General features: G+C 57.8%; 1 protein-coding gene across 1 annotated transcript in view; it reads right to left on the bottom strand.

Moving 5' to 3' along the window:
• Nucleotides 1–22,236, bottom strand: part of LOC134154502 (adenylate cyclase type 10-like) — a 47,620-nt gene that overhangs the window by 5,208 nt on the left and 20,176 nt on the right. The window contains exons 14-43 of the mRNA XM_062601175.1: nucleotides 22,059–22,097; nucleotides 21,379–21,522; nucleotides 20,670–20,875; nucleotides 20,123–20,219; nucleotides 19,702–19,790; nucleotides 18,996–19,187; nucleotides 18,633–18,754; nucleotides 18,308–18,384; nucleotides 17,799–17,988; nucleotides 16,944–16,996; nucleotides 16,332–16,485; nucleotides 15,359–15,551; nucleotides 14,837–14,923; nucleotides 14,125–14,408; nucleotides 13,387–13,523; nucleotides 11,542–11,667; nucleotides 10,326–10,580; nucleotides 9,265–9,609; nucleotides 8,729–8,780; nucleotides 7,516–7,738; nucleotides 6,997–7,104; nucleotides 6,449–6,627; nucleotides 5,749–5,905; nucleotides 5,060–5,264; nucleotides 4,885–4,981; nucleotides 4,540–4,655; nucleotides 3,515–3,632; nucleotides 2,390–2,585; nucleotides 1,693–1,881; nucleotides 1,055–1,158 (exon numbers count right to left, since the gene is read on the bottom strand). Of these exons, the coding sequence (XP_062457159.1) occupies nucleotides 1,055–1,158; nucleotides 1,693–1,881; nucleotides 2,390–2,585; nucleotides 3,515–3,632; nucleotides 4,540–4,655; nucleotides 4,885–4,981; nucleotides 5,060–5,264; nucleotides 5,749–5,905; nucleotides 6,449–6,627; nucleotides 6,997–7,104; nucleotides 7,516–7,738; nucleotides 8,729–8,780; nucleotides 9,265–9,609; nucleotides 10,326–10,580; nucleotides 11,542–11,667; nucleotides 13,387–13,523; nucleotides 14,125–14,408; nucleotides 14,837–14,923; nucleotides 15,359–15,551; nucleotides 16,332–16,485; nucleotides 16,944–16,996; nucleotides 17,799–17,988; nucleotides 18,308–18,384; nucleotides 18,633–18,754; nucleotides 18,996–19,187; nucleotides 19,702–19,790; nucleotides 20,123–20,219; nucleotides 20,670–20,875; nucleotides 21,379–21,522; nucleotides 22,059–22,097 (4,534 nt within the window). The remainder of the gene's footprint in view (nucleotides 1–1,054; nucleotides 1,159–1,692; nucleotides 1,882–2,389; nucleotides 2,586–3,514; nucleotides 3,633–4,539; nucleotides 4,656–4,884; nucleotides 4,982–5,059; nucleotides 5,265–5,748; nucleotides 5,906–6,448; nucleotides 6,628–6,996; nucleotides 7,105–7,515; nucleotides 7,739–8,728; nucleotides 8,781–9,264; nucleotides 9,610–10,325; nucleotides 10,581–11,541; nucleotides 11,668–13,386; nucleotides 13,524–14,124; nucleotides 14,409–14,836; nucleotides 14,924–15,358; nucleotides 15,552–16,331; nucleotides 16,486–16,943; nucleotides 16,997–17,798; nucleotides 17,989–18,307; nucleotides 18,385–18,632; nucleotides 18,755–18,995; nucleotides 19,188–19,701; nucleotides 19,791–20,122; nucleotides 20,220–20,669; nucleotides 20,876–21,378; nucleotides 21,523–22,058; nucleotides 22,098–22,236) is intronic.

Here is a 22,236-nt window from a genome sequence, read left to right as displayed (position 1 = left end):
ACCCAGTGAGAAGTGGATGCCCGCACTGTGATTCCCCCGTGACCGATGGGGCATCTTAATTCAGCCAGCTGGGAACAGGAAATTTGTCCTTTGGCTTCTAATGGGTCTGCAATCATGTATGTGGGATGCTTCACTTATATTTCTTTATTAATCATGGACTACTGCGGCAGCAAGGTACTCCCCAATTAAGGGAGGGCCCTGTGGCAGCTTACAGGGAGTTTATACAGGATGCCTTTATCCAGAGAATGTTACTTTTTTAAAAAAATAACAACACCTACTATTTCATTAGTCAGGGACAGGAGTACATAATACTCTTACCAACTTCCCTGCTTTGGTGGCTGTAAACTATGTCTTTATTTTAAAATGTTCTCTCTGCCTAGGACCTAACATCTGTGTCTTCTTAAGAAACACCTGCTGCAGGACATGAGTTCCAACAAGGACATGCATTTTGCTCTACTAACTCATCACAAAGGTATAACCCTAGACATCCCCGTGTGCATAAAACCTGCAGAGAGAACAGAAGTTGCATTGTGCCTACAGCCCCAATCCCGTGGGGCTGCAGCAAGGAGAAACTCCAACAGGAGAACCAAACTGGCAAAGAGCTGGGCAGAGACGGGCCTGAAATGGCCCGATGCATTACCTCTACCCAGGAGAACGGATACTACTTGGGAACTACTATAGAACTACAGGAATTAACCAACCCCCCAGAGCTTTACCTTCTCTGGAGCGCTTTGTGCCTTATTTATCATATTCCTCACTTGATGGAAGCCTAAATGCTAAGCTCTTCAGAATGCTCAGACTGTTTTGTTTTTTGGTTTTTGTTTTGAGTATTGGCCTTAGTAATTGTGTAGGTGTTGGTTCAGTTTGACTCAGGCTGTGCAAACATTGTTGTGGGAAAGGAGAGAACGAGGCAGAATACAAGCAGGGGGCCGAAGAATGATGCTGAATATATTAAAGGAAGAAGGAAAGGAAGAATTGCCTGGACTAGCAGTGTCAGAATTTAATTCCTGGAGAAGAATCCTCCCTTTGAAGTGCTGGCAGCTTCAGCAGGTACCTGGAGCTACAGACCTCTGGCTTTGCTTGGTTCAGGTGGGGAAAATGTGGGGCTGTCTTCAGCCACAAATCTCCCAGGGGGCCTTTTCCAGTGAACCAGCACTCCTAAAGGAAGGGGGGAAAAAAGGCACAGTGAGAGCTGAGAAGAGCACGTGACCTCCAGAGCCATGACTTCTGCCTGGGAAGGCAACTAAGGCCTCTCTCAGCAGCTTGTTCCACCCATCAGCCAATGAGCCATGCTGCCAAAACCTCTCAGTGAGCAGGAGAGGCAAGGCCAATTCAGATTCAGCACACGTTGACCCTGGCCTCCCAGAGCTGCCTTAAGGAGCAGGGAAAGATTCCACTTCACCACCACTCTGCCAAGCAGAGATGCTGCAAAGGAGCAGCTGCAGGGCATACTGCTTCCTCACGTACCAGTCCAGCCCCGCTTGGCAGAGAGGGATCACAGCTGTCTATCTTCCTCTTGAGCAGGGCTAAGAGCACCTACCAGCTCTCACAGGACTTTGAGCACATGCCCCTGAAGCTCTTGGGTTGCTCTGTCTGGGGCTGCCTGCCACAGTACAGTGCGGCCCACCTTCTGCTACAGCAGGCTCAACTTCTGCCCAGGAAGCAACTCAAAGGCACAGGTGAGCAACTTACAGTGCTCATCTCCAGCCAAGTCTTCTCCAGCAGGTTGCCATGGTCTTCACAGGCTTGGAGGCCCTGGTTGAGGCACAGCAGGCTCTGCTCTTCATTCCCCAGCATCAGGAAAATGTAGGCTTTCAGGTGGTAGACTCTGGGGTAGAAGACGGGGCTTGTGGAGCACCGAGAGAAAACCTCTTCGGCGAGCTGCCGAGAAAACAACAGAGAGGTACATCAGGACAAGTCAGAGAGCCCAGCGATGGCTTGGCACAGAGAAGGGCGCCAAATCCCCAAAGAGGAAAACCAGCCACAAAGAAAGGAGGAGTGCACAGCTAGCAAGGCTGAGGTACCACACAGATCTCTCCTGAGCCCTAACACCTCCTATGGAGCAGGCATTTCAGCCGGGCTCACTAGCTCATGGCTGAGCAAGGCTCTTCTCCTCTCCTGTTTGGGCCAAGCAGTCCCACACGGGAATTCTCACGCGCCCAGGAAGACTGCCTTCACCTGACTGCCTTCTCGTCCCCCTCCTGCTGACACCTCTGTTACAGGAGTCTTTAGCCATGTTGCTCCCTAAGCCGCTACCCTCTGGCACTACCCTGACTCCATCCTGTTGTGGCTGCTTCTACCTGCACAGGTCAACCCACTGCTGCTAGCAACACAGCTTTCCCCAGAGGGCCCTTGCAGCATGCCCCTCCCCTTCCTCCGCATCCCTCACCCTTAGAGCCCTGCGGCAGCTCTCACGGGCCCTCCACGAGCCGTGCTCCATGTCCTTTTTCAGCACCAGGCTATGGCACTCCAGGAGCCGGCTGCACGCTTGGCTGGCCACAAGGCAGGCGCCAGTGCTCTTCAGCAGCCTCTTGGCCTTTTCAAAGGGCTTCTGGAAGTTGTCCCACTGCCCAAGCCTTGCAAACCTACATTGTCCAGAGGAAAACAGGAAACACATACAAACACACACTCAGGCACATTTTGTAGAGATGAGCAAGTAATCAAAAGGTCTCCTAGGCCATAGGCTCCAGCCCCAACCTGGCTTCCAGAGGCAATGCATCCTCTAGGACAAGGAAGCTACTGGGGGAGTGATGGTGGGCTGAACCGCAGCGTGTTGTAGCTGCTCCTGATAAGCATCACTGAGAGCACTGCATTGTAATCAGGCAGCAGTAGCTCAATTCCTTCTCTCCCGCGTGAACTTGGTGTTCTCGTCTCCCTGCTACATCACAGCTGAGAAGGAATCTACTGCTGTCCCTCCCGACAGGGTCCTCTCCGCTCCCCTTCCCTCCAGTTTGCTTGACCTGCTTATAAACGTGTGCGCATGCGTGTCTGTGAGCCAGCGGCACTCAGCACTCCCCCACAGTGATGAGCGAGACCACAGGGAAACTGCAAGGACTGGAACCCAGTCCCTTGCAGGCACCGAGGAGACACAAGCCATGCTAGGCAGGAGACTGGGACAATGGCTGTCTTCTCCCACAAACACAGCATTGCTCCAGGCCCTCATGCCCTCCCCGAGCCAAGCTCTTGCACTTAGGCACCATTCAGCCTGCATCGCTTTCCTGCGCTGAGAGAGAGCCACACCAGTCCGTCCCCAACATTCAAGGGGAAAAGGAAGGCTGTGGCTGAATGCCGCCAAGGCATCCTTCCCTGGCAGGGCTCCACAGCAGCACAACCTGGGGCTCCTTGCCACCTTGCTCATCCTGTGTGGCCCCCTGGCCCCTTTCACCACCGTGCTCCAGAAGCAGCTGCCTTGGTGGACATGGGATGGGGGCATGTGATGAACGCAGAGCTCCCCCTTTCCCGGCCACAACCACTGCCTGGGCCTCTCCCCGCTCAAAGCAAGTCTCCAACTTACCAAAGAGCCAGGGACGAATACAGTCCAAGCAGGATGCTGCTCTGCGCCTGGAGAAGGCAGTTGGCTTCGTTCTGCTCCACGAACCTCCTGCACTCTTCAAAGGACTTATACTGCCACCCTGCAATACAAATGTCTCTCAGAGAAGCAGCGAAGCAGCACCTCCCTCCCTGGCCTCACTGTGCCTCAGGCATTCAGAGTAGCAGAAAGCTCCAGCACAGGCAACAAAGTTCTTGGCAGGCAAAGCACTCACAGAGCAACAAACCTCACAGGAAGCAGGCAAGGGCTGCACTTCTACCCTAGCTCCTCAGGGCTGTTCAAGTGCACGGAACTGCCCTTGAACGCAAGGGCAGAGAGCATCAGGAAGGAAACAAGAGAACTCCCAACTCCCCTGACACCACGTCTTGCCCTTGAGAAATCTGCAGCTTTCTAGCACTGCACAAAGGCACGCTGCCACTGAGCAGCAAGGACAGCGACCCCAGAGCACAGGCTCTTAGGAGCCTCCTGCTCAGGCACATGCCAGCACTGCTAGCCCTGCTTCCTGGGGAGCCAGAGCACAGTGAGGCGGAGAAGAGCTTTCAGAAGGGGCAATCTCAAAACACAGCTAGGAAAGAGCATAACTAAAAGCACTGTCAAATTACTCTTGGCTCCCATGTTAGAAACGCAAAAGGGAAAAAAAATAACGAGGATGCAGGCGAAGAGAGAAACGCGCACAGCGGAAAGCTCTGTGGAGGAAATATAAGGATTGCTGGAGGCTCTGGGGTCATTGTTCCACCAGGAGAAAAACTGCTTTGGCCAGCACAACTGTTTCCGTGTTTCCAGAGGACAGGGAGACCTGGCAGAACTCTTGTATTGTCTACTCTAGTCTCTGGAAGTCTTGTACTGACGGTGCACTTCTGCTTGTGCTGGGAGGGCTCTGCCTGTTTACACCTTGCACAAAGCCCCCAGCTCTGGCCCACAGGTCCAGGGGGGCAGCCTTGCCTGCCCAGCAAACAGGTTCTCGGGGGCCCTCCTCACTGAGCACTTACCAGCATCAAGCAAGAGGTCTAAGCAGCAGCAGAAGAAGCATGCCTGCCCAACGATCTCATCTGCTCCAGACACCTGTTTCTCTAGCCTGCGCAGCACTACCTCACATTCCGGGTACCTGGGGAGGAACACAACGAGCCTCCAGGGAGCCTCTCCACGGGCTGGGAGCCCAGGCAGCACCTCCAGACACTTCCCACTCCCCTTCCCAGCACCTCTCTCTCCCTCGTTTTCCCTTCTTTGCTCTTCCTCCCAACTCCGTCCCACTTCCTCCAGCAGGCTTGTTCTCACCCAAAGGTCCCTGACCCCTGACACTGCGCAACCCCAACTCTCTCCAGCACCGGGATTACCTCATCTGCAGAAAGAGTGCCGTGAAGAGGGTCCTGAGAACCACGTAGCCCAGGTCAGGCTTCTGCAGCTCCATGCAGAGCCTCTCAGCACGATAGCCTGGGAAGAGGACAAGCAGACTTGCACCGGCTCTCTCGGCAGAGATGCCTTCTTGCAGGCGGCGGGGGCAGTACCTACCTACGTCGACGGACAGAGGCAGATTTCCCAGGCTGAGGGTCAGATGGGACAGGGCCTGGGCAAAGCTGGCCATGTTTAATACCCCTCCTCCAAAGAGCTGCACCTCAGCGCTAAGCTGCATGGCCGCCCGCCCGTATTGCAGCCACTCTTCCCGGCAGCCCAGGTTCTGGCAGCACAGCGCATATTCCAGGTAGGACAAGAGGACCTAGAAGGGTCCAAACACGACAATGCACACGACTGTCTCTCTAGGGCAATTCCCTGGCCTGGAGGGGACAGGCCACAACCCAGCTGCCAGCTTCTCTCTTCTCTTCCACTCTCACAGCGCGCACCCATACGACCAACTCTTCTTCCTACTGCCACTGCTAACTGCAGCCGTGCCAAGACAGGGGCCCCCGGCCTTGCACACCAGCATTATCAAGAGCCACGAGGAAACTACAGAATACACACAGTGGTGCTGCCTTAAAGCCAGAACCACCTCCATGCTCACAATTAGGACACAAATCCAACGCGAGGGACTACCAAAAGCAGCAGCAACCCACACCCTCTGGAAGTTCATCCAGAAAAGGGCAGGCACACGTCCATCTTTGGGCTCTTCTTGCCGGGGGCAGGCCCTGCTGGTACTCTTGCCAGGCCAGGGAAAAGGAGCCGTGTCAGGGATGGGTCTGCTGCTGCAGAGAGAAGGCACTCACGTGACTGGCATCCTCGGACTCCTCGGCCGTGTTCACCTTCATGAGTGCTGCCAGGCGGGAGAGCCTCCGACTGCCGGAGGCGCTCTCCAGGCTGAAGAGCTGCCGCAGTAAGGACAGGCAGTGGCTTTGCCGGAACAGCCAGGGGAGCCTCTGCCTCCTGCCACACAAGGGAAACTGCTGGGCCACAGCCACTAGGCGCACTGTGCCAAGTCCCACGGGATGGGGGAAGCAGGGGGATGGAGGAGACGGCTGCACCTCCTTGCAGAAGGGCAGCTGACGCAGGCACGGCCGCAGCGATACAAGCGGCAGAACCAAGGAGTACCACCCAGGAAACGTGACTGCAAAAGATGGTGTCTTGGCACTACAGCCTAGGCAGGCCAAGCAAAGCTGGCCACCGGGAGGAAAAGGGGCCTTGCACGGGAGGCCTGCGCCTGGCTACAGCCTCTGAGCTTCCTCCCTCTCACAGCTCATCTCCGCTTACGCCAACAGGCCCACCTCCTGCTCCTGCCAGCACACTCCCTTCCCCTCTCCACACTCTGCTCCCCACTAACACCACCTGCTCTCACCAACACCGTCTCCCATGCCAACACCCCAGTAGCTGCCCAATACAACCCACAGCTGTTCCACCCATTAGCCTCCTGCTCCCTCAGCAGCTTTCCCTCTGCCTAGAGGAGCCTTTGCTTTCCCTTCTGCTTCTTACCCTGCCTCCTGAGGAACGGAGGAGTCTCTGTTCTTCTTGTGAGAGGCATGCTCTGACTTTTCCAGCACAAGCTGCAAGGCGGCGCCAGTGGAGGTCGTGGGGAATTTCCTCTTCAGAAGGCTCAATGCCTTCCTGATCATTGTCTTCGCCAGCTCCGTTTGTCCCATATGGTAGCAGACCTGCACAGCAAAAGGGCTTTCAAGGCAGTCCCGTTTGGCACAAAAGCTCACCCCCAGTCCGTCAAGCAGCCCCAGGCACAGCTGGGAATCCTGAGCCTCCCAGCTACTGGGAACGCTAAGAACAAGGATACTGGGAAGGCTCCCAAAGGGCTCCGATTCAGCACATAACCAATTGCATGTCTCTGGTGGAATCAAGGCCAGGACCTCAGCTGGTTTGGGCCAGGGGGCAAAGGGGCCCCAGGAAAGCAGGCTGAGAGCAGTTGTAGTGAGGTGGGCCAGAGAGAGCCTGTCCCACCCCACCCTACCCCACAGGAAAGCATTCAACTCCACCCACCGGGGGAGCCCACCAAAACCACCCTGTCACCTTACCTCTCCTTTGAGGCTCAGCAAAGTGGCTTCTTCAAAGCAAGCAAGCGCGTTTCCCTTCTTAGCCACCAAGGTCCTCAGCACTTCTGCTTTCTTCAGGTTCCGGAAGGCCTTTGAACAAGCACACAGAGAGCAGCTGAGCATCGCTGCCAAGCCTGTCCCCAGCCCCAGCACTCCCAGGTGCCTCCAGCATCTTGCTGAGGAGGCCTGCACCCACCCCTGGTGATGCCCACCCAAGCATAGTCACGCTGCCTCTCACACCACGCGCACAAACACTCCTTTGCACCACCTCCTGGGAGGTGCACCTTGCACCAAGGGGCTGCTTCACGGCCCTGTCTCTCTTGCCACAGGAGAGGCAAACAGGAGGCAAACGCTGGGTCTCCCTCCCACCAATTCATCCCCAAGTCCCACAAAGGCAAGCCCCCAGGCAGGCCCTATTGCAGTGGGGAAATGTGCTTGCTCAGGGCAAGGCACTTGAGAGGACTCCACGGGCAGTGGGCTCTGGCAAGCACGGCAACTCACCAGGTAGTTGTCGGAGACGTGCAAGTAGGCAGCCGCACCCTCCAGTAGATAATAAAAGGCTCTGGCGTCATTGCCCACTGCCATGTAGTGCTGAGCCAAGGGCACAAGCACCAAGTCCACAATGGCCTTGCAGCTGCAGGAACACTCCACACCCTGCGTCCACTGGGTCTTGCTGGGCACCTTGGGCATCCATTCGGTCTTAGCCAGAAACTGCTTTGCCGCTCTGGAGACAAGATCACGGAGAAAGAAGACACCAAAGCACACACCAGCGTCACCAACACCGCTCCTTCAGCCTACGTTAAAGACACGTTCTAGCACAGCACGAGGCCACACGCACGAAGGCACCGCACGGGAGCTGTGGGTTGCACAGCCTTCCCAGGCGTGCTGAGGGAGCTCGCTCAGTCCTTCTTTCTACCCCACACAACAGTGACCTGCACCCAGAGTTCCCTGGGCCCTCACAGCTTACAACTGACACCACTGACTCCGGAGCGGGCTGCAGCCCCCCATCATTGCTATGACTTCCCCCATGCTCCTTCCTCCCTTCCGCTCTCGCCTTCTCTCCTCCCTCAAGACCTTTGGCTCTCCCCGCACGGCAAGCAAAGCCAGGACAACTCACTCACACAGCACACTTTGGCAAGATTTGTTCCCTGACACTGTGGGCACATTGACCAGTAAATGCTGGGCACTCTGAGGAGCCCTGGGGCCCCAGAGCACAGGCACAGTGGACTCAGGCAGGGCAGAACCGGCACGAGAAGCAACAGCTCCCCTTTTCAGCAATGGCAAGCCATTCCGTTGGCCATAGCTGTAACAAAGCAGCAGGAGCAGCGATCCTGTTGGTGCCTTTGCTGCCCCGGCTCTGGAGGAACACTGCTCTTTTAGGCAGGCAGGGAGACCAGCTGGCATTTCTGTCCCCTTCCACAAGCCACCCTGCCTCCAGGGGCTGCTTTGCCCCTGCACAGCTTGCAACACTGCTCTCTAACAGCTAGAAAGCCAGGGCTGCTCCACTCCAAATCACCATCAGCACTGGGATCCCACTGGTTTTCCCAAAGATACGCATCCCCATGGCCATCTCAACCCAGCTGCCTCTCACAGGCCTGCTCTTGCCAATGCTAGACTCACAACGGGCAGTTCAAGCTGGCAACTCCGCTTATCTCCTCTGCACACCCTCACCCCACTGCCCCCAAAAATCATCTTCAAAACCTTGGCTCCTCACCGAAAAATCTCCTCCAAGAAGCTCTTCTCTTTCGATACACCACTTGAAGCATCTGCAAAGAAAGCATGGCATTAAACACCTCCTCACTGCACATGCCATAGAGCTGCTTCTTGCCATTCTGTAGCACCAAGGGAGGAAGAGCAGAGCCAAAGGCACTGGCGGCAGCTCCCTCTCCAGCTCCTTCCCTGACATCTGCCTTCCATGTGGGGCTCGACTCCAGACTTAACCCAGCTTCACCAAGTGTACTAGACACACCAGTTAATACACCTCAGCCTGCTGAGCCATGCGTGCACCTCTGCCAGGAGATGGGCTGCCCTCCCGTAATTCTGGGAAAATGCAGGTGGACACGCAAGGGGAGAAAGGTGCTACGCTGTGGACACATCATCGCTCTCATTGTGGAGCTGTGCTCAGTGGAGAAATGAACTAGTCCTACAACAGTATCCGCCTTGCACTGGAAGCATCCCCACGCTTGCGTGAAACAAGTGTGCAGTAGGAGTGGGCAGGTCCCAGGCTCCAGAGCAGGGCACACAGCATACCCGTAGAGGCGGGGAGCTCGTCCGACTTCATCTCCTCGCTGGTCGCCAGGGAGGCCTCCCAGTTGCGCCAGGAGCAGTCGCTGCCATGCTCTTCTCCGCTCTCGGCCTCCTGCGTGCTGCCGAGGGCCAAGCGGTGGAAGGCAACGAAGTCGCCTCCCCCGCAGCACTGGCACTTGTGCGCGTGCCTCTCCAGGAAGGCCGCACACTTGTGGTGCAGGGCCACCCTCTGTCCCTTCGGCCACAGCTCGTACGCAGCCTCCTGCAGCAGCGGGGCGCAAAAGGCCAGCACGCCAGACTCCAGCCTCGCCCTCTGCTTGCTCTCCTCCACGGATGACTTCTGGGCATCTGAAAGGCAACGGGGCTTCCCATCAGCCAGAGCTGGGGCCAGAGCTGGGGCCAGAGCTCACGCATGCCATAGCTGCACCATGAAAGACAGGCCTTGGCGTAGGCCCTTGGCAGGAAACCAGCGCTCCTGCACTCAGAGCCTCCGGGCCAGACAGCAAAAGGGCCCACCTTGCCTTCCTCACACTAGCACGGCCAGCGCAACAGGCTGCTGGCCTGCTCTCCCTGCCAACAGGCTGTGCAGCTGCGCTCAGGCGGCAGCTGGGGATGCTGCCAGCAGCAGAAGCAAGACACAGCCAGCTCTTTCTGCCCACTCTGCAAGACACTCCCAGCCTCCTACGCTCCCCCGGCGCTAGGGGACAATAAAGATCAATGCACACTAAATCCCTCATCTGCACACAGCGGGAGGCTGGGTCAGCAGGTCTGGGCTTTCGTACTCCCTCTCGTACGTGGGCTATGAGCTGTGCTTGCAGGCAGGGCAGCAGAGGGACTCGCAGCACCTCACTGCAATATTGCCCTCCAGCACAAAGCACAAAGCACAGGCTCCTCGGAAATGGACTTGTCAGAGCTTTTAACAACCCATCCCTAACTCCCCGGGGTGCCATGAGCATTACACACCTCCTCCGGGCAGGGGGCATTCTCTGGGGAGCCCCACCAGGGACACAGACAGCGGCAGCAGCAGCCTGCAGTGCTCCCAGGCTCCCCTTACCACCTCTTACCGCTCTCCTCCTCCAGAGAGGCGCCTGACCCCTCGGTGGGAACACTGCTCTCTTCTGCCCCCTTGGCAGCATTCAGCCACTTGAGGATGTTGCATCTCACCAGGGCATTCAGCACCTTGTTCAGCTTGGCCCTGCTCCACCCGGGAAGGATGTGGAACAGCAGCTCCGTGCTGAACAGCGGCCCTAGGATGGCTGCACACTTCAGAACCATCTGCTCCGAGGGCTTCATGCTGTCCAGCTCAGCCAGCGCAATCCCTGCCAAAAGCAAGCCACACGTCTCTCCCTTGCCCACTCCCCACCATCACAGCCTGCATTAGCTGCAACACTTGAGTGGGTAGATTCTTCCCTAGGGACCCAGCCCCTTGGACAACTGCAACCCAGGGCACGTGTCTTCAAGATGCCTCTGCTCCTGCTTGACCCCCAGGAAGCAAGGATGCGGGAAAGCAGAGATGCTCAGACGAACGCTCCCCCACCACGGATGAGCAGGGCAGCATCCAGCACATGCATATGTCCGGGGATGCAGCTTGCCAGCTCTGCGCTCTATTTATGTCCACAGGGCACACAGACAGAGAGCTTTTCCTGCACCGCTGAGGCCAGCTCAGAGCTCCCCACAACCCCGCATTTCCCTTGGTCACACAAGACTTTCCCCTTCTTGGACAAAGCAGCTCCTTCAAGAAGAACACTTAGACACGGGGGACATTTCTGCCACCCGCATTCGGCCAGGGCTCGGCTCGAGGGCAGCCATGCTCATTCACAGCTTCCCATCCAGCACCCCCTAGAAATGGGGCGATTTCTGGGCCAGCCCAGAAAACAACAGGCAGAGAGATTTGCAAGACGGATTTGGTTGGGCTTCAGTGCCTTGAGGCCCCCACAAGCAGAAGAAATTACAAACAGAACAATGAGGTGCAAAGCCTAGTTCAAAGCTCAATCGGAGCCATGACAAATATCCCCTGGAAATGCATTTTCTCTTGCTGAGAACAGTCTGCTCCCAATACCTTCCTTTCTCCGCCCCCTGCCCACCCCATCCCACTCAGAGCAGACAACATGCATGTTTCTCTGCGGACAATCCCATGGCACCAAAGCAACCTGCCCAGCTTAGTCCCAGAGGGGAGAGGCTCAACTCTGCAGCACACCGAGGTCCACACTCTCCAGCTCATGCCCTGGCATAGGCACCCAGCACTGCTGCCAGCTGCCGCAGCGCGGCTCAGCCCCTCACCTTTCAACGTAGGGGGAAGTACAGTGTTCTGCAGGGTCACATCCGGCCTCATGGTGCACACCCTGCGGTCCTTCCCCGCGCTGGAGCTCCGTGCTGCTGCAGTGGTTGAAGCCTCCATCACAGAAGCTGAGCGGCACAAGGGAGCAGGGGAAAGCGATTAGCAAAGGGAGACAATTCATGTCATGACTTCCTGCTTGCAAACACTCCAAAATCCACCTCAGCGGGAACAAGGCCTGCCTCAGGTGGGCTGATGCACTTGGCCTGCACCAAACATGTTCGCTAAGACGAGCAAAGCACTTCCCTTGCATACCTTTGTTTCATAGCCCTTCCCTAACATTAGCAGTTGCCAGGCAGTTTCCCCAAACACTCCCAAATCAAAGGCTCCAGACCTCCTGACTGGGGAGGCAACGCCTCAAGGCAGAAGGCAGCAGTGTTGCCGTCATCCCAGAGGCAGGCACCTTGCCAGTGCAAATGCAAAATCGGGGGTCACTCAGGGCTGCTGCCAGAGCCATGGCAAGCTGGTTGGCATTCATCCCTAGGTCGTGTTACCACTGCCGCCTTCACTTAGTAGCACCTTTGGGGGCTTTCACACTTTGGCATTCAAGTTCCCAAGGCCTGTGCCTCGCCTCTGCTGGGTTTGATGTCACACTTCTTTGCAAGTGACCTTCTTTGCCTTTTGCCCAGGGAAATACATGCACATTCCAATGCCTCTTAAATAACACGCCTACATCGGCTAGAGAGCAGAGTTCTCCAGGGCATCCCAAGAATTTGGGCAGCGACTCAAAGGGCCAGAGAAGGGATTTTCCACAGGTCAGACAGCAGCACCTCCAACGTCCCCATGAAAATCCACCCGCGTGGGGCATGCTACAGGCAGAAGCAGCATGCCCCGCTTTGTGCCTAACCGGGGTATTGTGTTTAATCTCTCGCTCTCTTTAGCCAGAGCATGCCCAAAGCCAGCCTGCGGTCAGGCTGCTCTGCGCCTGCCTGCCCTCGCCCTGCACACTGAGCTTCGTAAGCAGCTGTGCTCAGGGACAGAAATTGCTCTTTCTCACCCCTTCAGGCAGGCTTCAAACTACGCTTTGGCCTATCAGGCAGAGGAGAAGGACGGCAGGGGCTCACAAAAGCCACAGTCCTCAGACCACCTGCTGATGAAGAAGTTTCTTCTAACCAACAAACACGGTGTCCGGCAGAACATAAAGTGCACCAATGCCATATACCCATATAGAGAAGAGCCTGACCCCAGCAGGAGCTCTCCTTGAAGCAGCAGACCAGGCATTGTGGACTCCAGGCATCCATTTGCCTTCCCTTGCCCTCAAGTGTTTTCGCTAACACACTCAACTCTTCAGGCCCTCTGTCTGGTCCTCTAAATGCCTCCCACCCAACATCCCTCAGCTCCCTCCAACCTCAACCCTTCAGCATTCACCCCTAGCAGGCCTTACAGCACCTGGCACCATGTGTCACTGACGGACTCAATCCAGCCCTGTGGCTGTGCACAAGGAACATTCCAGCCACAGGACTCACCACACTGGCCCAGAAGAAGCACCTGTGTTCCTATGAGTTCACGACAAGACCAGCACTCATCTGAGTGCAGGCAGCAGCTCTGCTCCTCCTTTGAAATTGGCTGCCATGGCACCCTTACTTGTCCTCTCAAAGACACCAGAATTCCCCTGCCTCGGCTTGGGCTGTCCCAGCAGCAAGGCCTGTACAAACCCACACCTGATCCACACCATGCTCTGTATGGCTGCAAGAGCTGACAGTGCCAAGTTCACAGGGGAAGCCTCAGGCAAGAATGCGCTGGGGAAAATGCACCACAGCAACTAGGCAGTTGGCCACAAAGGTGCTTACTGAAGAGGCTCTCCCACTTGTCCTCTCGTTTCTCATCCTTCCCCAGTGGGTGGAACAAGAGCATGTCGTGGCCAAGAAGGTAGTGCAGCAGTTCCTCACAGTAATAGGGGATGCCGTAGCTTCTTTGCGTCAGCAACCTGCAAAGGAGCACATCCAGCACTCACTGACACAGGCAAAGGCAGGCGCACACGCACACGTTTCAGGTGGGTGCTGAGCCACTCAGGCAGAGCACAGAAACCAACGTCTTCACCACAGCTCCACCTCACTTCTGAAAGGGCCACGACTCCCACGGGCTTTGGGGCCTGAGTCACCCGGAAGATACAGCCTTTGCTGGAATCCTCGGGAAAAGCAGTGCAGATAGAGCCCCAAGCAAGCCTTGTCTTTCGTGTGCCCAACAGCCTCGATGCTCTCCGGCACCGGTGAGAACCTTTGCCCCCGTGAATCACCCCTCAAAGCCTCACCACGCAGACTAATGCCTTTGCCACCCCTGAGACATGCCAGCGTGCAGGACCACTTCCTTCCTGCCTTCCAGTGCAACACAGAAGGCTGGACACCTCCTGTGCTCTGTGCCTAGGCAGCTGCCCACTTGCAGCTCACAACTGCCAGGATGTCCCACTGGCTAGAGGCACTGGCCCTCCTAGAAGCTCTGCACTGCCTTTTCTAGGGCTTCACTCCCTTTGGCTCTCTGCACAGCTTCAAGCCCTCAGCAAGAGCTCACAGGCCCTGCCTGTGACTTACGTCTCTAGATCCTGGGGCAGGCTGACAACTCCAAGCTCCTGGCAGGCTTTCTGCACTACAGCGGAAGGCTTCAGCTCTCCCAGACGAACACAGCTGGTTTTCGGCAACTTCAGGATGTCTACGGCAGCTTGGCAAAGCCTCTGTCTTCTGCAGTGACTGGCAGTGAAGCTCATCACCATGAAGATCGAGACATCCCTGAGCACGCTCCACATCAGACTCCAGGAGGGAGAGTCGATGCAGTGGGCATTGTCGATGACAAATACAACGCCATCTTCTTCAACAGTCTGAAACAAACAGCTTGCTCTGCGGGGATTCTGATGGGTTCTCAAGTAGCTTCCATAGCATCAACTTTGGCCTCTTTCTCTCCCTCTCCAGACAGAGAGGGAGAGAGAGAGACGGAGAGAACGCTCTGAAGCCTCTTTCCTCTCCCCAGCTACTTAGGCATCCAGAATCTTACTGACTTGTACTTTCTCTGAGACTTTAAGGCCTCTTGTGCAAAGTAGGACAGAAGAACCTTGTTGCTCCTCCCGAGCACGTGCCCACCAACTTTATGGGAGGAAAGGTATCGGGGGTATGGGCAGGGGTGCTTGGGCTCTGAAGGGTAAGGACTCAGGTACATCGTCCTCCCGCCAGCTCCCACCACTCTCCTCCTGAAGCCTCCGCCTGTGGCATTGGTGTCTTCTTCTGACCCACGAGGGAGAGGAGAGCTCACCTTCTGGAGCACTTTCTTCAAAACCAACTCCAGCTCCATTTGCCTTTGAGTGCCACTCATCTGGGAAACTGCCGTCGAGAGGGGAAACTGCCCAGAAAAGCACAGTCATAGAGAAACAGCCTTCCAGGGCTTGCAGCACACCTACCCACCACACAACACCAACCCAGCAAAATGCCTCTCCTGGCCTCACCATCAGCCCTCTCCCCAACACAGCTGCAAGGAGACAACGCAGTGCAGATACCCCCGGGAGCTGAGAACAGAAGCCCTCTGCTTGTTTGCTTGTGATGGCAGCCCCGGGAGGCAGCAGACCACTCACACAGCACTCAGCTCAACACAAGGTCATCAGCCCCATCTCCAAGCTGCTCTTCAGTGCCTTTTGCCCACTGCGCTCAGGAACAGAAGCCTGCGCTATATGCCCCTGCTCTTCCCTCCAGGGAGCCAAGCGACTCCCCACCAGAGCCTCCAAACTACAAAAGCTCACAAGCAGCCCTTTGCCAGGGCCAGAGAGGGCCTCGCTCTCACCTTAACGAGGAAGACGTCGTTGAGGAGGCAGTAGCTGCTCTCTGCCATCAGCCCTTGGAGCTTTGCCTGCAGCACAAGCTGTCTGGCACTGCACGATTGACATGCCTGCAGGCCCAGGGCCATGGCCAGCACCATACGGAGGGCAGAGTAGACCTGCTTCAGGTTTAGCTCTGTCAGTTCCACGGCCACTACCCTGCCACGCAAAAGCAAAAGGGACCGAGATTCAGAGAGCAACGCAAAGAGCTGCAGACTTCCAAGGCAAAACTGTCAGAGAAGAGACACATCATCCAGGGCTGTCTGCAAGGGAGCTCTGGACATACAGCCCCAGACGGACTCTTCTTCCGCACACCTCCAAGTGCTTCACAGAGGGCCAAGCTTTTCCCCGCTTCTTACAGGGAAAAGCCACAGAGGGGCAATTGCTGCCAAGCCCCTGGCAGAGCCACCACCACACCCGGTGTCTCCACAGCTCTCAGCACCTCCCACTGCATAGCAACTTGCCAGCTGAAGAAGCAAGGACTGAGCAAGTTGGGCCTTTGTGTTTGAATGCCACAGCTTTGCCATCTGCCTCCTATACTACGGGAAGCCATGGCTGCCGCAGTGGCCTTTGGGGATAAAAGCCCAAGGGCAAGCAGCCTTTCTCTGGCAGCTCCACCACACCACTCCCGCCTCCCCCAGCATTTTCCTTCTCCTTACTCTCCAGCTGCATGAAAAGCACGCAGCTTGGGCTCTTGCCAGCCCTTGCAGCCTGGCCTAAGTTTGCAAGAGCAACAGCCCTGGCTCCACAAGCCATTTCCAGCTCCCGCAAGACGTAGTAGGAGAGCGTGCAGCTGCTCCATACCAGCGGCTCCAGGAGGCTTTTCAGGGATGCTGCAGGCCAACGGCCAGCAGCACTAGCAGAGGGGCTCGAGGATGCCACGAACATCAGTGGATGGGCAAGGGAAGTGTCCCACAGGTAGCGCTCCAAAACACTCACCTGTGGCCAGCAGCCTGGCCTAAAGATGCCAGCTCAGTGAGTAAATGGCTCTTTCCAGAGCCAAGCACACCCTCAAACGCTAGGATGCTGCTTTCGCGACAAGTCCCGTAGGCTTTCAAGGCACTTTCAAAGAGGGTAATCTCCTCCTCGCGACCTGTGAAGGCAGACAAAAAGCAAGCTGCTGTAGCAAGCTCAAAAGCCAACAACCTTGGGCAGCCTTCCCTCTTGCTGCCACTGCACCTTCCCTCCACCGCACCTGCGAGCCTGCCCGCACCCAGGGCTCCTTCCCACCCTAAGAGCTACAATTCTGCAGCTAGGCCTGCCTTAGGGTACTCACAGCCCCACCTTCCTGCTGGAGCCTGGGAGCAACTGCGTTCTTGAAAGCTCCTGACACGCAAACGGTGCAGGAAGGCAGGAAGCACTAGGCGTCTCACTCTGATTCCCACCTCCACTGCTGGCCCATCTCCAACCTTACGAACGAGCTATGAGCCCAAACCTGATGGGCACTGCAGGCAACACCATCCCTTGCAAAAGCATCTCCATTCCCAGGCTGGTACTAGCAGCTACCAAGGGCAAGAAATGGGTATACACAAGAGCAAGGCATTCACCTACCGAGCAAGGGGCCGTACTCTGACCTCTCCTCCATAAGATCCAGGCCAAATGTGCTAGCGGGGGAGAGAAAAACAAAAGTCAGTGAAGGAGGCAGAAGCTGGAGGACAGAGAGTCATGCGTGCAGCTGAGGACACACTCTTGCCTACCCGCTCTTCTTTTGAGCATAATGGCAGCCTGCCCACGCTCCCACCACCAAAGTTCACGCTCATTCAGGAGAGAGTGCAAACACCAAACAAGCACAGCAAAAACTGCCAGCACATGGAAGCCCAAGGGCTTCTGACCACACTGGCACAGCACACGCTATCAACATGCAAGCAACAGAGGCCAAAACATCATCCAAAGAGAACCTACAAGCCTGGCCCAGAGGAACAGCTCCAGTTTCACCAGCAAGCGAGCAGGAAGACAGGCCCGGCCACCCACACTTTCCCAGGGGACCAGCATGGAGCAAAGTGCTTTCCAAGAGCTTCCTGCTCAGAAGCTGCCAAGATAATACCCCCTGGGTGGGTCACAATTGCCACTGCATTGCCACTTGTGTGCCAGCAAGCAAGCACAGGGCAGAAAGCAGAGTTGCAGGCCCTCTGGGCAGGGGCTGACAGGCCCCTCTGGGCCTACGGACTCCCGAGAGCCCTCTCCACCCCTACGCCATCACTCCTACTTTCCCAACAGCAACAGGCACCAAGGTGAACAGGCAAAAAGCACGGCCGTGCTATGGCTTTCCCTCTTCCCAGCCACAGTGGTGGGAGGCCTGGGGAGGGCAGCAGCTTGGCCTCTTTCTGCACAGCTCCTCTTTTTGCCCAAAGCTGCACCCTGGGTGCCTCCACGCCCCCAGGCAGCCTGCTCAAAGAGCACACTCACAGCTTCTGCGACATCCCCAGGTACTGATAGACAGTGCCAGGATCGCCAACCCCCTTCATCTGGGCCTTCGGCAGCTCCTTGAAGTAAGACCGGGGCAGCCGGGACGCTGCGTAGGTCGCCGCATCGCAGGACACCAGCCCCGGGTAGTGCTCCATCAGCCGGGCAGCCAGGTTCACCTTCTGGCCCATGACTGCCACAGAGAGAGAGCACGCGCTGACGTACTCAGGAGAGCAACCCGCACCACCCTTCCAGGCTGCCGGCTGCATCCCCTGCAGCACAGGCCAGCACAAAACCCTGCTGAGCACGAGCGAGAGCAACAAGGAGGCTCACAGCCTGTCCCCCGTCGTACGGCGGGACCCGCTCCGCCTCCGCCGGTCCCGACGCGCTGCCGCAGGCCAAGCCCTCGTCCTGGCCCGGTGCCCAGGGCCCACAGCTTCTTCCCCGACACTCTGCCTCTTCCTGTCAGAGACGCGGCCCGGGCACCCGCTCCGCAGACGGACACCTCGTACCTGTGTACTCGTGCCTGACGCGGTGGCCGACGACTCCGCAGAACGCCGTCCCGCTGGTGACCCCCACGGACACTGCCCTGAGGCGCAGGCAGAGCAGCAGGGACTCAGCAGTGCCCGTGCGCAGTCCTGCCTGCCCACCGCTGCCCCTTCCCCACGTCCCCGCGCTCTGCCGTCTGCCCCGGCAGCGCAGGCCTCGGGGACCGGCAGAGCCCGGCAGCGGACACGCCAGCTTGAGCGGGCTGCACGTGCAGAGCAGCCAGGCGCTCTGGCACCCCTCCGCACCCCCCGCCCCAGGCCGTCCCAGGCAGCACGCCTCCCCACTCACTCGATTTTCCCCAGCCTCCCGGAGCAGGCGGTGGAGATTTTAATCGCGCTTTCCAAGGCGCAAACGCTCTCGCAGGGCAGCTTTCCTCCAGGGAGGCCAAACACACACAGCAGCGTGCAGCCCTGCCGAGGACAGACGCAGCACACCTTGCCGCAACGCCTGCACCAAACCCTTCCCGCCCTGAGACTCCAGCCTCCGCCGACGGCAGCAGAGCTTCAGGGCAGCCCCAGGACACAGGGTACCGCTCCCAACGCCGAGGCAGAGCTGCTTCCCCTCTCCCCACCATGCGAGAGACAGAGCCGCTTCCCTCCTCTCCACCACCACCCTCGCCCTCATGCACAGGCACTGCTCCTCCACGCTCACCTTATCAAACATGGAGATTTTGTTGATTTCGCCCTTGTGAGGACGGAGGATCTCCGAAATCAGCACGCTGCTGTCCTGGATTGCCTTGCAGATTTGCGTTAGGTTGACCTTGGCAGCAAACTGCAGCTTCACAAAGAGGCAGGTGACCGGCCGCAGCTCGGATAGGCACGCCAGGGGCTGTCTGTCGTCAATCTGGAAGACAGCAGCGGGCCACCTCCACCAGCCAGCTCGCCCTGGGCGCTTCCTGCCTGCAGCAGATACCAAGCCACAGCGCACAGAGCGGCAGCAGCGGGCGCTCTCAGAGGAATGCAGAAAGCCTCCTCGCAGCGCAAAGCAGTCGTCAGCCTGCGCGAGGCAGACCTACAACAGTGTAAGAAGGCACTGGGCATGGATGGACACAAGGGGCCACCCTCAGCAACGCTGTCACCGCTCCGGAGGCATCCCTCTCTTACCCCGGGGCCATGGCCAGAACAACATCAGTGGAAAATGCAGAGGGCAATCCACCCCGCCCTCACCCTCCGCGCTCTCTGCAGGAGCACACAGTCGGCAGGTTTCTGGCCCCTGCAGCACTCCTTTCCCAGGTTTTTGCATACAGGGGCATTTTCTTTGCCTTACCTGCTGTCTGGAGAACTGCCGCTCTGCAACACACATCTCCTTCTCCCCTCCCTCTACCCCAAAAGGCACCTCCCAGCACTCGTGGCCATACCTTGCGCAGGACACTGGCTGGGATGTACTTCCTCAGCACCTTCCCCTGAGCACGATGAGGGGCCAAGGTAACAGCAGGCCTCAGGACGCCTACGCAAGGAAAACACACGCGGTCACTGGCAGCAGGGCGCTACGAGCCTGGCTACGGGGGCCTCGCAAAGCAGGGGCTGGCACTGCAACTCGGGGAGCAAGATCCTCCGCCCTTTGCCCGTGTGTTCCTCTGGCAGGTGCTCAGCCACAGCAGTCCCCTGGAAGCAGCAGGAAGCAGCCAGTGCCTCTGCTGCAGCGCAGCTGCGCCCCAAGCCCAACCACTAACTAACTGCAAGGGGGAGAGGGCAGAGGCCAGGCCCCAGCGGCCCCTCCGCAAGCCAGTCCCCATCTTTCTGGGCAGGCACAGCACAAGGCAAAGCCGGGGCACTCACCTGGCATTTCCAGAGAACGGCAGTTCAGCTGTGCTCGTGTGAACTTGGAGAAAAGGTCTTCGTGCTCCGACACAGACATCCGCTGCACGCCTGTAACCTGGAGGCACACGCAGCAGAAGCACTGCCATCGGCCTCCCCAGGAGTCCCAGGGCATGCTTCCTACCCTCCCTCCATCCCGCCCTCGCTTCCCAGAGAAGAGGAGGAGATCTCCGTGTAGCAAAGCCACCTTGCTGGATTTGCACTGGGACAAACGCTGGCATCAGCAGCACATGAGCTGTGCAGCCATCAGCCACGCACCCCCGACGTCTACAGAACACCGCCACGACTCCAGCAGGACCAAACCCTGACACTCCCTCCTGACCCCACCGCAAACCCAGCAAGCACAATCCACAGCTAGCCCTCGGCTGGAAGGGCAACAGCTACAGCTCTCCACCTCTGCTTTACAGCTACAACTCCCACAACGCCCATCTCCTCAGCCTTCGCATACCTTCCTCCCTCACCCCCAGCTCCAGGTGCCCCAAACAGCTCTAGAGGCCATCTCACCCACCTTCACAGCTCCTTGGCCTTTCACTCTCTTGCTCTTCACCTGGCTCTGGTTACAGAGCTCCCAGCAGCTGGCTGACAGGATAATATCACTTGCACTTGCAAGGTTTTGCGCCTGCCAGACTTCACCCACGGCCTTGCCAAGGATCAGGAAGTGCTGCTCCTTGCGGTCTCCCACAGTCAGCAGCGACATGTGCCCTGCAGAGATCCCTGGGGAAAGACAAGCACAACTGAGGCGCAGAGCACTTGCACCTCCACAGCCTCCCGCAGCGGCAACTCTCCACAGGCTCCGTTTCAAGCTCAACCCTGGAGACAGGCTCCTCCTCTCAGCTGCTTCAGCTGGAGGCACCCGTCCTTCATTACGGAGTCCAGCTGGAGTGTCGATGGGGAGGGGGTACAAAGTGGGGCCTGCCAACAGAGGGGCCTGAAACGGGTGCCAAGAAATAGGCACATGAAGCTGACACTGACAAAGTCTTCACAGCCACAGCACCCCAGAGGCCCAGCACACCAGCACCTTTGCTGGCCATCTGCTCAGGGTGCGTGCAGGCAGCTTGTAAGCGGCTACCTAAGAGCACACAACAGCCTTCCAGGCAGAAGGTTTCGACTGGCCCCACGAGGGATCACCACCTCTCCCCCAGGTGGAAAAGCACCCTGTGGCCCTGCACAGGGCCATGGAGCCACACACGGCACGGCTAGTCCAGCACACCCCGTACCTATCTTCAGTCGGAGCTTCAGGCCCACGTCTGTGTCACGGACGCTGTACTTCTCCTGGATTTGCCGGCAGCACTGCAGCACCAGGCTGATGGTGTCTCTCAGCTGTGTTTCCCTCACTCTCCACAGCACCAGTACAGCATCCCCTGCAGAAAGCAGGGGAACGGGGGAAGGCTCTCGTGAGACCTGACGCTCCCTGAGCTGCACCCCCCTGCACGGACAGCAGGAACCGGCAGGCGTGCTGAGGAAGATGCACTCGTCGGAAGGCCTCCTCCTCAACTACAGCTCTCTGGGCACAGGGATGCCTTCCCCTCCCCCAGGCCAGCTACAACAGCAGCCATGCCCACAGAGGATGAAGGTGCACAGTGTGGCTACAGGAACACGGGCACCCCCGCAGCCGGTCCCACTCAGGGCAGAGATGAGAGGCCTCTCTCATCCCCTCCTTCCTACCATGCTGCCTCAACCCCCAAGCTCCCAGGCTGCCTCCCCAACACCTCCACACCAGCCCTGTCCCACTGCAGTTTCCCGCTTGGGGCCCGCGATGGCAGCTCCCCAGGAGCACCTGCGTGCCAACAGAGCCTCCCCTCTGGGCTTTGCCAGCTCACAGCTCACTCTGTCCTCTCCCCTAGCACGCCTCTGCAGTGGCAGCAGACAGAGAGAAGTTTCACTTAGAAATACGTACCTGCAAACTTCAAGATGTCTCCTCCAAAGCCCAGCAGCTCTGCAGGCGAAAGAAAGCAAGAGAAGAGTTGCCTCTGCACCTTCTTCAAGCAAGCCACAGAAGCAGCCACTCTGCTGCCTGAGCAGCACAAGGGCAGTGGTGCCTGGTGGGGCACCATTCAGGAAGGCACAGCTCCAGC

Source organism: Rhea pennata, unplaced genomic scaffold (genome assembly GCF_028389875.1).
Source record: "Rhea pennata isolate bPtePen1 unplaced genomic scaffold, bPtePen1.pri scaffold_32, whole genome shotgun sequence".
NCBI classification, from domain to species: Eukaryota; Metazoa; Chordata; class Aves; order Rheiformes; family Rheidae; genus Rhea; species Rhea pennata.
Note: the sequence above shows the minus strand (reverse complement) of the source record. Positions and strands in the feature narration are given on the sequence as shown.